At 37.4% G+C, this 15,357-nt stretch overlaps 2 protein-coding genes across 2 annotated transcripts in view; one reads left to right on the top strand and one right to left on the bottom strand.

The window, feature by feature from the left end:
* LOC137722033 (uncharacterized) overlaps positions 1-14,420 on the top strand; it is a 31,653-nt gene extending 17,233 nt beyond the window's left edge. Inside the window, exons 12-14 of the mRNA XM_088694346.1 lie at positions 10,595-10,741; positions 12,670-12,793; positions 14,095-14,420. The gene's annotated coding sequence lies outside the window, so the exon portion shown is untranslated. The remainder of the gene's footprint in view (positions 1-10,594; positions 10,742-12,669; positions 12,794-14,094) is intronic.
* Positions 1,219-2,770, bottom strand: LOC137722024 (heterogeneous nuclear ribonucleoprotein 1-like). The gene has a single exon (XM_088694347.1). It carries the CDS (start codon positions 2,572-2,574, stop codon positions 1,699-1,701), a length of 876 nt encoding a protein of 291 aa, XP_088550473.1. The 5' UTR covers positions 2,575-2,770; the 3' UTR covers positions 1,219-1,698.
* Positions 14,421-15,357: the final 937 nt, after the last annotated feature.

Raw genomic sequence — 15,357 nt, 5'->3', positions numbered from 1 at the left:
CTCCAAGCACCAGGTCGTTGATATTTGACATGCCTGTGAAGAATAAAAAAGTTGAGGATGAAGTTCCTGATAGGAGTGGCGCATCAAACGATAGTGACATTCATGATATTCTTCCCGTGGATCTTTTGCAATAGGTATGTCTATATTGAATTGTCCATTCTTGTTTCTTCATTTAACGAACTTTCCTGCCCGTAATGTGTTTTCGTGCTCCCTCTTTTTATTCAAAATAGATGCATTTAATTGTGCTTAAACTAGTCCCAAAAGCTATTGAGAATCATGTCATAATGGAAACTTTTACGTAGTTGGACTTGAAGATAATGAACTGTAATTCTGAGACGTATCGGTATATCTTTATGCAGCTTAGAGAGAAGGAGAAAAAGGCAATAGAGGAGCGAGATCTGGCCATCTCCCAAGCAAAAAGGCGGCAACAGATGATTTCCAGCCTGCCAAAGCTCTTCAACTTGATTTATTTCGTACTTCAATCTACGAACCGTTCTGTTATCACAAAAGAAGAGCTTGTGCACAAGATCATTTGGACCAATTTCGATATTGTTGACAGAAGTAAGTCGTTAAACAAAAGAAGATACTATTTCTACGAAAAGTTATGGTGAGCCTAACTCTTTCTCTTTTCTTTCCGCGGAAGAAGTTCAGGAGCATCTAAACTTGTTGCTAGAGCTGGTTCCCGATTGGATTTCTGAAAAGACGATAGCATCTGAAGCTGACTTGCTAATGATCCAGTAAGTTTTCTTCGTATTTTGAAGTAGAAATTATGTGCGTTCTAGTGGAAATGTATTCATCTTCCGTTGAAAAGATAAGAACCTGATGGATTTGTCTAATGTCATTACTTCACCTCTCTTGCAGCATTAATAAGACGTCGAATCCTGAGTCAATACGTGCACGGCTTGAAACGGCAAAGTGAGCTAGGGAATGCGAGGTTTTTCGATAATTTAGTTGTTCAAGGAAAGGGCATCTGCACGTAAATACATCAAGGCTTCGTCCGATAATGTTATTCGACGTATTCTTTGAATGAATGCTACAATTTTCAGCAAGATGCACCACTAAAGACACGAATTTGCTAGTCGATTGCTATCGTTTCCTCGTACATATCTTTTTGCTAAAGAATCGATCTATATCGGCTGTTCGTTGTACCAGAACCAAGTGTTCTGAACAGCAGCAGCATACCTGGAATTCAGTTCGATGAAGCTGGAAATATAAGCATTGTCTATACAAATTTGGTGGATTCGGGCCTTGCTTGAACACTCAATATTACCCGCGGTGAAATACAAGTTGAACAAGCACAAAAAATAAAGATGGTAACATCGTATTTCTAGCACATCACAACTGAATATAACTAATGCAGCAGCGCTGGGAAAAATATATATCATCAATACCAACGTTGATAAGCAAGTTCAATAGAAACCATGAGAGAGAGAGAGAGAGAGAGAGAGAGAGAGAGAGGATGGAGTGGAAAGTGGAAGAGGAGAGCTCCAAACGGTACTCTAGCAGAACTACTGCTACTAGAATGTATTGGCACTTCTAGCAGAACTACTGCTGCCAACTACCACCAAGAATCAAGCAATCCAACCAGTCTCAGGATAGTTCAACTCTTCTCGTGCATAAGTTGTCAGACTGGAGAAAAGATCGCATGGATGAGGGATTCCTGTGAAAGAAATTTCAAAATCTCTTGAATCTCTTATGTTAGGCCTGCCTGGACTGAGAACCACCATAGCCACTGGTGGCCTGTGAAGGGTCAGATCTCCACGATGCATTAGAGTACCCTGAATTACCATTGGTGTTGTCATAGCTGCTCCCCATGTAACCACCACGAGTCCCTTGTTGCTCTCCACCGCTAGCACTACCTGAGTTGCTTGTTGGGGTACTTCCACCCCGCCCGCCAGAGGTCACATACCCACCAGGATAAGAAGTGTAACTCCCGCCATAATTTCCATAACCATAACCTTGATTTCCATAACCAGAAGCCCCACTTGGTGATTGACCCCTAGGAGCAGAAGGAACACCACTTCCACCGGGAGTACTCCAAGGAGCTGCAGCCCCATAGCCAGTAGCGCCATACCCAGGAGTTTGGTTGCTCCAAGTATTTTTCAACGCACCAGGTACCCCACTAACATAGCCAGCATTAGGGGCATTTGGATTCCCATACGATCCTGCAGGACCACCAAAACCAGTATTGGCACTTCCATAACCACCAAGACCATAACTTCCATAACCTCCATAACCAACCCCTGTACTTGCCACCCCATAACCATAACCCGGTGCGCCATAACCAGAATATGGAGGGAAACCACCTGCTGTAGTTTGAGGCTGCACATATCTACGGCCATCAATTCGACCATCAAATGCATTTGTACTGGCCCCAGAGGCACTGTAACCTTGATATCCCCCACCACGGCCCCCACCACCTGGATTTGCATCTTTAGGAAGTGCTCGCTTTACCTCTACAAGTTTACCATTCAACTCATGGTAGTTCTTTTGTAGTACTCGATCAACTGCATCTTCAGTGTCAAATGTTATGAAACCAAAACCACGAGGTCGTTGAGTATTTTGATCATACATTATTACCACATCAGTAACGGTGCCATAATTTTCAAAGAATTCACGAAATCCATCTTCTGTAAGTGTAGAAGGCAATCCAACAACAAATATTTTCTTGGTCTTAAAATTTCCTCCCCCTCCAGAGCTCCTGGTGGTATTAAAGTGTCTGGTTCTATTGGATGTCTGTTGATCTTCTCTTGATAAAGCCCGTTTTGCCTCAACCTGTGTAATCAAAGTAAAACCTTTAACAAAGGGACATACAGATGTATAGACAGGGCAAAGATATACAATAAAGTAGCATATCTGCTTGTTCATGAAGGACAAGGAAGAACCTAATCAAGTAGCACAAATCAGCTCAATTTTTTAGTAAAAACACAATAAAGTAGCGCTTGAACCTCTCGTAATCTAGAAGTCAATCACTATGAGACTAAAAGTTAAAATATGTACTTGGAAAATCTTACAGTTGAAAACCATGCCAAGAACGAAAAATATGCAACCTCCCTACGTGTCCAATTTACAAAGTTTCTAACCTATACCATCAAACCATGCTTAGAAGGAATACACGGTAAGTTGGTGTTGTCATGCATCCTACTTTTCAGGTAAACTACTGACATTATGTTTGACGACTTATCAATCAATTTCCTGGAGGACATTACGTGTATAATTGCACATCAATGAGCACCCAGAACACAAATGTAGATAATAATATGAAATCCTCATTAAAAATCAGAAAACTGTGCAACCTCATCAACCAAAACAGTCGCTTAGACACGTTACATCTTATAAAATATGTCACGTACACAAAATCATAACGGAATAGATAAGCGAAGGCAATGTTGTTCTCTCCCTAACGAACTTGGTTTTCATCAGCCAAAGATAACCGCATAACTGCAAGTACATTGTATAAAAATCAACACATGGAGCTTAAACAAAACTACAAGCAAAAGCAACCGATTCCGGAATCTCTGTGGGCTAGAAGATGCAATCCCAACTTAAATCAGCATTACCCGGTACACATTGCAACCTCGAGAATGCAATAACACTCAAAAGGACAGCTAAAGAACATACAAACAACAACCACCCATCAAAATTAACATCAAAATTACCCAAACCCACAACACATTTCTGGCAAAAGGCTGACTTAGTTATATTAATTTCCTCTCTTTATAATGATTAATTTCCTCTCTCTACAAACTCAATAGCTCTCACCTTACTTTCTCTCTTCAAATGGGGCTGCGGCACCTCTTTCTTTTCTCCATTGACAAAAGGCTGCTGCCAATTCATATGGGCCAACTAAGAAAGGCCCTTTAAATGGGCTGCTGGGCTTACAACCAAAGAAGGCCCATTATAATGTGGTCATATTTACCAACTTTACCATACTTGTCTTTTAATAAGCACAATCTGTGAACAGCCTTGTCATTCTCCAATCTGAAGAGGAAGGGCCGCCGCCCAAGGAGCTACGGCAAAAGAAAAGTATAGTTATTTCTGAATTTCAGTTGCTTATCTGCATAAGATTGGTCGGTTGGTTCCTTGTCTTTAAAACTTAATTACTGTTACCAGAATTTTCACATAGTTTATATTTAGTTAGTGAACTAAAAATCAGTTAATTGAGTAATTGGATTTAATAAAACGTGCACCATTCGTCTTATTTGAGATTTCAATCAGTTTGATTACGTGGCAAGATGTAGGATCCAAAATGGGACTTAAAACTAGTCCCTAGACTTGCACTCTAGGTTGGATTTGGTCTCAACATGTACTTCAAATTAGATATGTCCAACACACGTGTGTCACGTCATCATAATCAAGGACGAAGCCACCTTGGCCCCATCAGGGGTGGATGCCCTTACTCATTTGTTTTTTTTGGTAAAAAAAATGTCCAAAAAAAATGTACATGCTTGTAACATGAGCGATGTATTACTATTGTACTTGTTTGTGACATTAATATTAACTCTTATAATTGATACTACGTTGAAAGAGCATTTTCGGTAATAAAATTTATGAAGAATCAGTTGAGAAATCGAATGGGAGATTAATTGATGAATGATAACATGATTATTTTTACAAAGAGATATTTGATGGTATTGGTAACGAAGTTGTCATGCAACGCTTCCAAAACATAAAACGTGTCGAGGATATTGTAATATGTTGTATGAAAAATCTTATTGTCACATCCCGGCCTGGGCCCCCACCACATCTCGGGCTCGACTTCACCGTAGCACAATATTGTCTGCTTTAAGCCCCAACCACTTCCGATATTGTCCGCTTTAGGTCCCAACCACTTCCTTACGGTTTTGTTTGAGGGAACTCACACGAGAACTTCCCAGTGGGTCACCTATCATGGGATTGCTCTCGCGCGAACTCGCCGCTTTCAGCCCCGACCACGCCCTCACGGTTTTGTTTCTGGGAACTCACATGAGAACTTCTCAGTGGGTCACCCATCCTAAGATTGCTCTTATGCGCAGCCAGTGAGCTCCCAAAATGCCTCGTGCTAGGTAGAGATGAAAATATACATATAAGGCTTACAGGATCCTCACCCCTGGGCGATGTGGGATCTTACACTTATGGATTGTTTGGTAAATTCCTTAGGTTTTTTTTTTATTTGTGACTTTATTGTTTGAGGATGCCTCATCCATATAGATCTTTGGCTTCGCCCTTGATCATAGTATCAATTTTTTTTTATAAAAGTTAACGGCATTAACCAGTTATACACATTTTATAAAATCCAAAATTTTAATTAACGAACTTCTAGTGTAAAGATTAATTCTATATTAAATTAGGATAAAATTTCATGATTGATATTTCAATTGGTTGATTGATACATACATTTTTATTCAATATATCATCAGGCATCTTTGAAATGTTCTACTTAACTAATTGATTATTCTGTCTTAAGAAGCACATTAGGGTAGACAGTAGACCAGTTGAAAAACATCTAATTCATTAGTATCAAGTCTTTGGTCAACAATGATAATAAACAGCATCATCATCACAGAAACTTCTAGTTCCCCTTATTATATTTTTCAATTTTTGTTGTCTCTTTACCTTTGTCGAATGAATGCGAAATATTTGAAAAGCAGCATAAAAATTGCTTGACTGGAAAAATAACAGAGCAACTCTGCTAAGCTTAATTATAAGGCAGAGTTGGAGTCAAGCTAAGTTGGTGCAGTTAAGAGGTTTAACACGGAAGACTCTAATGACATTCCAACAATTAATCTCTAAGTTTTGAGAATGAAATTTGAACTTTGATAAATATCCGACATCGCAACATCATAAGGCTATACGGCTTCTATTCAAGGAAGGGTTGCATATTCTTACTTTATGAATACTTTGAGAGAGGCAGTCTGGGAAAATCATTGTATGGGGTTGAAGGGGTTATCGAACTAGGCTTGGCTACTAGGGTCAAAATTTTGAAAGGACTTGCTCATGCACTTTCTTACTTGCACAATGACTGCTCTCCGCCAATTGTGCACCGTGATGTAACTGTTAACAATGTATTACTTGACCAGGATTTCGAGTCTCATCTCTCAGATTTTGGAACTGCAAGACTATTGAGTGCTAATTCATCCAACTGGGCACATATTGTTGGTTCATTTGGCTACATGGCACCAGGTAATGTAACACTTAAACTTGTACATTTGGGGTTCATATTAATTTCAGCATCTTAAGATATTGTTTGCTTTTTTTGACGTGCAGAGCTTGCATTGACTATGCGGGTCACAGATAAGTGTGACGTATATAGCTTTGGAGTCCTAGCACTAGAAGTGATGATGGGAAAGCACCCTGGGGATATGCTAGAATCTCAACTATTAGAATCGTCAAGATTATCGTAGGACAATGTAGGGTTGCTTTTGAAAGATGTGTTAGACCAACGACTTGAGCCCCTGACCGATGAATTGGCAAAGGCAGTGGTGCTTGTGATGAGTTTAGCATTGGCTTGTACACGTGCGCATCCCAAATCTTGACCTCTGATGTCTTTTGTGGCACATAAACTATTAGCTCAAGTCCTACCTTGCCTTCCTGAACCATTTGGTTTTCTAAGCATCAACAAGCTAATGGGGCTAGGGCTACAAGCTAATGGAAGATTGGAGCTGAATTCTATGTTTACTTGAGCTGTAAGATTGGCACATAATGGCTACTGCTTTTGTTTCATGTCTATCTATGCTTTAAGCAATTAATGATAATATACATCAACCAAACAACATTCGGAGTGTGTTTAATAACTATTTCATTTTTAGTTTGCTTTATTTTTCAAGTTTGAGACCTTGCTAGCCCACGAATAAAAGAAACATGCATCAATCATACAAATTGTTATCTGGTAGCATTTGTTAGTATAGTTGTATAATGCATTACATCTTTATGTCCATGTTTTGTTTTAGGGTAAAGTACACTTTCATACCTCAGGTTTGGGGTCTATTTCAATTCCTTACAACATCTTTAAAACATTTCACTTTCATACCTTAAGTACTATTTTATTTCAAAATAATACCTATGTTACATTTTCCATCCATCGATCTGTTAAATGTTGACTTGGCTGCCACATATATGCCACGTGGCTGCCAAATGTCTGCCACATGGCAAATAAAATATTTTTTAATATTTTTTTTAAAAAACCTAAATTTTCTCAAAAAAATTGAAAAAAAAAGGGTAAATTACACTTTCATACCTCAGGTTTGGGTTTATTTCAATTCCTTACAACATCTTTAAAACATTTCAATTTCATACATTAAGTACTATTTTATTTCAAAACAATACATCCGTTACATTTTCCATCCTTTGATTTGTTAAATGCTGACGTGGCTGCCACATATATGTCACGTGGCTACCAAATGTCTGCCACGTGGCAAATAAAAATATTTTTTTAATTTTTGTTAAAAAACCTGAATTTTCTCAAAAAAAGAAAAAAAAAATTGAAAACAGTGCCTTCCCCTGCCCCCCCCCCCCCAGCGACGCTGACCCAGAACCCAAAAACCTACAAGAAGAAAAAGAAGAAAAGGGAGAAAAAATAAATAAATAAATAAAGCCCTAGTTCATCCCTCCCGAGCCACCCCTTTCTCCCATCCCCATCACTCACAAAAATTCCACCCGAGATTAGGTGGATCTACCACAAAACCAGTCCAAAAATCATCTCAAACCCATTCTGAAAATCACGATATCCTGACCCCAGGGGGCGGGGAAGGGGGGAAGGTCGTGCGGCGCTAAGGGGGAGGGGGTGGGAGGTTGTGCATCACCCCGAGGGAGGGGGGAGGGAGGTGGGTCTCGGGGGGGGGGGGGGGGGGAACGAACTAGATTTGGGGTTTTTTTTCCTTCTTCTTCTTCCTCCTGCTGCTGCTGCTGCTGCAAGTTTTTTTTTTTTTTTTTTTCCTTCTTCTTCCTCCCTCTTTTTCTTCTTCTTCTTCTTGCTGCAGCAGCAGGTTTTTTGGGTTTTGGGTTAGGGATAGGGATGTGGGTTGCTAGGGGGGAGGGATAGTGGGTTTCAATTTTTTTTTTTTTTTCAATTTTTGAGAAAATTCAGGTTTTTTTAAAAAAATTAAATTTTTTTATTTGCCACATGGCAGACATTTGGCTGCCACGTGGCATATATGTGGCAGCCACGTCAGCATTTAACAGATCAATGGATGGAAAATGTAATGGAGGTATTATTTTGAAATAAAATAGTACTTAAGGTATAAAAGTGAAATATTTTGAAGATGTTGTAAGGAATTGAAATAGATCCCAAACCTGAGGTATGAAAGTGTAATTTACCCTTTTTTTTCAATTTTTTTTCTTTTTTTGAGAAAATTCAGGTTTTAAAAAAAAAAATTATTTGCCACATGGCAGACATTTCGCAGCCACGTGGCATATATGTGGCAGCCACGTCAGCATTTAATAGATTAATTGATGGAAAATGTAACGGAGGGGTTATTTTGAAATAAAATAGTACTTAAGGTATGAAAGTGAATGTTTTAAAGATGTTGTAAGGAATTAAAATAGACCCCAAACCTGAGGTATGAAATTGTACTTTACCCTTTGTTTTACTGTCATTTTCCGGATTTATTGTTTCAACACACAACTCTTTTGGTAAGGATGGGTGGGGCTGCAGAGGGATCGCGACAGAGGTCAGCTCCATGGTATTGCTTTTTTGTGTTTTTGAATTCGAATTTTTGAGTTCGATTTGAATTTATGTATGCTACAGAGCGTGAGGGATGGCAACAACATCAGCAGCTACGTTTTCCACCGGAACCAATTGTTCCCTCGGCCACAAAGCAGCATGGCTTCAATAGTCAAAACCTTGTGCTTTGAGGTTCAACTCCCAAAGCCCTCTCAAGAGCTCTTTCAATGGGCTCAAGGCGACCTCATCTTTCAATTGTGAATTAGGAAAAATTCAATGCCTGATAAAATGTACGTTGAACTGATCAATGTATTAAAATACAGCATCAACTTCTGCAATTAACTGACTCAAATTTAGACTATGTCATGGAAGTATCTAACTCGGTTTTGACTGATTTTTAGTTTTAAATGTTTGGCTTAAAAAAATGCATCCCAGATTTTGGTACAAAAACATTATCCAAATATTGATACCTTATACTGCATATATAGTTCGGAACTACAATGAAGGTGTGTTCAATTGATTCAGTATCGGTGAACCTACCCTTACTGCTTCTTTTTCACTTATAATTACACTTACAATTACAATAAGCTTCTTCTGTTGGATTGTTAATTTAATCTGATTTGTCATCATACAGTTGATTAGTTGTTAATTAAAATTCAACCTTTTTACTTTAACATTTTAAGAATCCAAATATTTTGTCAAACATTTAAGAATCCAATCATTTTTGTTATATATAGGTTTATTTTTTAACATAGTTACTGTGTATAGAATACTTTTATTTTAAGATTGATCTTGTTAGTATCGGTATAAATGACATTTCCCTCATGTTTAGCTATAGCAATAACTCCGGAATCTGAAGCCACTTGGCATTCCAATCCAGTTCCAACAATGCACTTTTCAGACCGAGAAACCGGAACTGCTTGACATTACTTGACATGCATATTAGTGTACATACAGTACTCAGTTTTCTGTCTTCCTTTATTCTTTTAATTTTTGTGTGTGTATATATTTATCTATGCATACGCACAGATCTGGGATAAAGCAAAGTTCTAGATGTTTTTTAATTCTAATAAACTGATTAGACGAATAAATGTTCAACTTGGCAAGGGCTGGTTTGGTATTGCTGTACTTTGAAAAAAAGTTGTTTCTGCTGTGCTGTGAGAATAAGCAGATGTGAAATAAAGCAGCAGAGTGTTTGGTAAACTTTTTTGTAAAAGTGCTTTTGAAACAAAAAAGCAGTATTATAGTGTTTGGTAAACTTTTATGTAAAACAGATGTGAAAAAAAGCCGGTTTTTTCAAAGCTGGGTTTTGCAGCTTCTTGTTTTTGGCTTTTTTTCATCCAAAATTGTGAAAAAAAACTGAAGCTGAATGTTTACCAAACACAAAAACAGCTCCTAACTTTTTTTTATACTAGTTTTTTTTTCATAATCACTTCAGTACCAAACCATGCTTAAGTCTGTTGATATTATCGTATTAGTGGGAATGATATTGTTGGAAATATTGTGTATATTTTTTATGCATAGGCTTGATAAAAATAAATCCTGCACTTTTTGCTGCGACCAATTTTTCTTTTTTTTTTGATTTGGTGAATTGTTGCATTGTTTTCCAATGAAGAGAATTTGAGCATTAATATTGTCAGTAATGGTGAGACTACTGGTTTTCCAGTCACCCCACGTAAATGAGCAGCTGAGTTATGCTTCTCCAAGCAAGAAAAGGCTGGATGCTATTAGTGGTTCTGCCAAAGAATCAAAACAAAGTGGGAGGTATTTACATTTCCATGTATAGGATTTTGCGGATTTTATGAAGTACATTGGTTGTTCTTCTCTCAGCTTTGAGTTTTATACATCAACCTCCTTTCTGTTATTTTTCTTCAAAATTCATGTGCATCATTTGATTATTTGGACTTTGGACTAAATTGTTGAAGCTGGTTTTGTCATGGATACCATGTGCAGTTTTTATTATGGATGCTCACACTTTCGAGCTGTATACCAGCTCATTGAACAAGAGGACATCTAGGAGACCAAAGAAGCTCTCTCGGTGCAGCACACACCCTCCTCAATCAAATTTTGACAAGGAGGATCCAGTGAACAATGGAATAGGTGATGATCCAAAGAGTTAAACTGGTTTAATTCTACTACACACTGTATGTTGATGATTGCTTCAGTAAAAAATCGATATTTTCGGTAGACTAGAGATGGCTCTTAGAAAATGCATGAGTGTTCACTAAACTAAAATACGCTTATCAGATTGCTGGGGTTATTGGTTTGGATTTAACTTATTTACCTTGGTGCCCTTGACTTTTCAGGTGAAACTTTTTACACAACTTCATTACTTGCAAAATTTTGTTAACTCAAAATTTAATGCCCTTCCTTCGAATCAAGTTAAAGGTAGGACCACTAAATCATACTATTTTCATTGCGTCTTTATCCCCTTGCTGAACACAATGGAGTGAATTGTCTTCATTTGCATTCTTGCGTTTGACCTTGCAAGTCAGTTTATGCTAAATAATATTTATTTTTGTTGTCTTCGATTCTACTGAGTTGCGCCTTATTGTCTATTTTTAGATTTCATTTAGACTCATAAACTGAGGTATTATGTATGGCATTATGTATGTCCAAGAGGAATGATCAATTAGCTATCATAAAATAATGTGGTCTGTGTATGTAAATAGGACAATGTGGTCTGTGTATATATTATGTACTTGCACATCATGTAAAGTAGTACCATATGTACTGTTTTCAATCCCGCAGCATGGCGCGGGCATTTTTGCTAGTAATATCTATAACACCTTCAAGGATTTTCTGAATTTCTTTTGTTTTTTTGGTCGCAAGGCTTTTCTATTTTTCAGTTGCTTTTTATTATATGCATATGTTTGTGGTTCCTGATTTTTGAATTTCTACGGGGATTTGGCAAACTTGTCCATTCTATTAGCTAATTGGTTAATTTTGTCAAGCGTGAAAATGTTTGCAAATTTGTCCATTTGAATTTCTAATTAATTGATGATTAATTGTTACTTGAAGATTTTGCAAGTGATTTGGTAAAGATATGATCAACTCGGTTCACTTGCTGCTTGCTCTATTTCAAAATTACTCATCAAAACATCTGCTGACTCTTCTGGATCATCTTTTCTTTTTGCTTGTCGTGTTTGCGTGTGACACGTTTCCATGCCTTAACCCACACGCTGGGGCTGGACTTTGTTCAGTCTGCACAAATGGATGGGGCCAGGGGAAGACTAGACCGGGTCAATCAACATTAGCACCGCACAGCAAGGTTTAGAAACTTTAAGCGTAACACCTCCGAAATTTCTCCTAGTTTAGATTTATTTACGGAGCTAAAAATGTATGTTAACTGAGGTTAACTGAATATAACAAATCATGGGTTGGTTTTATATGAAAATTTCGTCAATTTGATTACGCAGCAAGACATAGGATCTAGAATGAGATCTAGAGTAAATTGAGAAATGCAACGCTTACCATCTATTTGTATAATCATTCTAATAGAGGTAGGGCTTGCCAACATTGTGGGTTTCATCTTTATTAGAGAGATGGTACAAATGATGGTGTAAATAGATTTTTGTTTTTTAAACAAACGATATTATCTACACTAAGAGAGAGAATGTGGACTTAGTCTCACAATGGGATAGCAATAATGTAGTTCAAATTCGTATTTGGTTAGAATCGAACTTAAGATATTTCACTTACAAGTGAAGAGTAATATCACTAGATTATAGTATTGAGATAACATTTTTTATTTTTTTTTATGGAGTTTAACGGCATGAAACTATTGTGCACACTTCGATAATTCTGACATTCAAGGTACATTAGGGTAGACTAAGTGAAAATCATCTAGTTAATTAGTATCAAGTCTTTGGTCAACCTCCTTTCTGCTATTTTTCTTCTCTCAGCTTTGAGTTTTATACATCAACCTCCTTCCTGTTATTTTTCTTCAAAATTCATGTGCATCATTTGATTATTTGGACTTTGGACTAAATTGTTGAAGCTGGTTTTGTCATGGATACCATGTGCAGTTTTTATTATGGATGCTCACACTTTCGAGCTGTATACCAGCTCATTGAACAAGAGGACATCTTCATTACTTGCAAAATTTTGTTAACTCAACATTTAATGCCCTTCCTTCGAATCAAGTTAAGGGTAGGACCACTGAATCATACTATTTTCATTGCGTCTTTATCCCCTTGCTTAACACAATGGAGTGAATTGTCTTCATTTGCATTCTTGCGTTTGACCTTGCAAGTCAGTTTATGCTAAATAATATTTATTTTTTGTTGTCTTCAATTCTACTGAGTTGCGCCTTATTGTCTATTTTTAGATTTCATTTAGACTCATAAACTGAGGTATTATGTATGGCATTATGTATGTCCAAGAGGAATGATCAATTAGCTATCATAAAATAATATGGTCTTTATGTACTTGCACATCATGTAAAGTAGTACCATATGTACTGTTTTCAATCCCGCAACATGGCGCGGGCATTTTTTGCTAGTAATATCTATAACACCTTCAAGGATTTTCTGAATTTCTTTTGTTTTTTTGGTCGCAAGGCTTTTCTATATTTCAGTTTCTTTTTATTATATGCATATGTTTGTAGTTCCTGATTTTTGAATTTCTACGGGGATTTGGCAAACTTGTCCATTCTATTAGCTAATTGGCTAATTTTGTCAAGCGTGAAAATGTTTGCAAATTTGTCCATTTGAATTTCTAATTAATTGATGATTAATTGTTAATTGAAGATTTTGCAAGTGTTTTGGTAAAGATATGATCAACTCGGTTCACTTGCTGCTGTTGCTGCTTGCTCTATTTCAAAATTACTCATCAAAACATCTGCTGACTCTTCTGGATCATCTTTTCTTTTTGCTTGTCGTGTTTGCTTGTGACACGTTTCCATGCCTTAACCCACACGCTGGGGCTGGACTTTGTTCAGTCTGCACAAATGGATGGGGCCAGGGGAAGACTAGACCGGGTCAATCAACATTAGCACCGCACAGCAAGGTTTAGAAACTATAAGCGTAACACCTCCGAAATTTCTCCTAGTTTAGATTTATTTACGGAGCTAAAAATGTATGTTAACCGAGGTTAACTGAATATAACAAATCATGGGTTGGTTTTATATGAAAATTTCGTCAATTTGATTACGCAGCAAGACATAGGATCTAGAATGAGATCTAAAACTAGTACTCAAATTTGCACCCTACATTAGATTAGGTCTCAACACATGTTTTGAATTAAATATGTCGGTTCCAATTGTATTTACATTTCCATGTATAGGATTTTGCAGATTTTATGAAGTACATTGGTTATTCTTCTCTCAGCTTTGAGTTTTATACATCAACCTCCTTTCTGTTATTTTTCTTCAAAATTCATGTGCATCATTTGATTATTTGGACTTTGGACTAAATTGTTGAAGATGATTTTGTCATGGATACCATGTGCAGTTTTTATAATGGATGCTCACACTTTCGAGCTGTATACCAGCTCATTGAACAAGAGGACATCTAGCAGACCAAAGAAGCTCTCTCGGTGCAGCACACACCCTCCTCAATCAAATTTTGACAAGGAGGATCCAGTGAACAATGGAATAGGTGATGATCCAAAGAGTTAAACTGGTTTAATTCTACTACACACTGTATGTTGATGATTGCTTCAGTCAAAATTCGATATTTTCGGTAGACTAGAGATGGCTGTTAGAAAATGCATGACTGTTCTCTAAACTAAAATACACTTCTCAGATTGCTGTGGTTATTGGTTTGGATTTTCCTTATTTACCTTGGTGCCTTTAACTTTTCAGGTGAAATTTTTTACGCAACTTCATTACTTGCAAAATTTTGTTGAGTCAACATTCACTACCCTTCCTTCGAATCAAGTTAAAGGTAGGATCACTAAATCATACTATTTTCATGGCTTTTTTATCCCCTTGCTGAATACAATGGAGTTAATTGTCGTCATTTGCATTCTGGAAGAATAACAGAGCAACTCTGCTAAGCTTGAAAAATAACACCATGAAAAAAGTTCAGGTGCCTCCCTTTCTCCTTCATTTTTTCTTGCTTTCCCTGCTTTCATCAAGGGCCATCACCTCCTTTCCGGTGATGGGGCCACGGGAAGACTAGACCTTTGCCATTGTCTGTGACCGCAAAACCAAAACAGTTTCCAAAATGGCTTCTACTTTTATTACTCTGCTGCCTGTTTGTCGTGTTTGCATGTGGCACGTTTCCATGCCTCAACCCACACACTGGGGCTGGGCTTTGTTCAGTCTGCGCAAATGGATGGGGCCTCGGGAAGACTAGACCGCGTCAATCAACATTGGCACCACATAGCGTAAAGAAAAATCATTTCCGAAATTCCAAGCGTAAAGAAGGGTTTAGAAACTCTGCACCTCCGAAATTCCACCTGGTTTAGATTTAGTTACGGAACTAAAAATATCTGTTAACTAAGGTTACCTAAATGGAACAAATCATGGGTTCTATATGAGAATTTCGTCAATTTAAATACGCAGCAAGACATAGAATTCAGAATGAGACCTAAAACTAATACCCAAATTTGCACCTTATGTTAAATTTGATCTCAACACGTACTTTGAATTAAACATGTCGGAGCCACATGTGTATCACATCATCAAACTAACAATTTTTTTTAGAGTAATACAACACTTATTAACTATTTGTATCATCTCACTAATAGAGGTAGGGTCTGCTAACGCG

Source organism: Pyrus communis, chromosome 5 (genome assembly GCF_041283825.1).
Source record: "Pyrus communis isolate YQ-2024b chromosome 5, ASM4128382v1, whole genome shotgun sequence".
Lineage (NCBI taxonomy): Eukaryota > Viridiplantae > Streptophyta > Magnoliopsida > Rosales > Rosaceae > Pyrus > Pyrus communis.
Note: the sequence above shows the minus strand (reverse complement) of the source record. Positions and strands in the feature narration are given on the sequence as shown.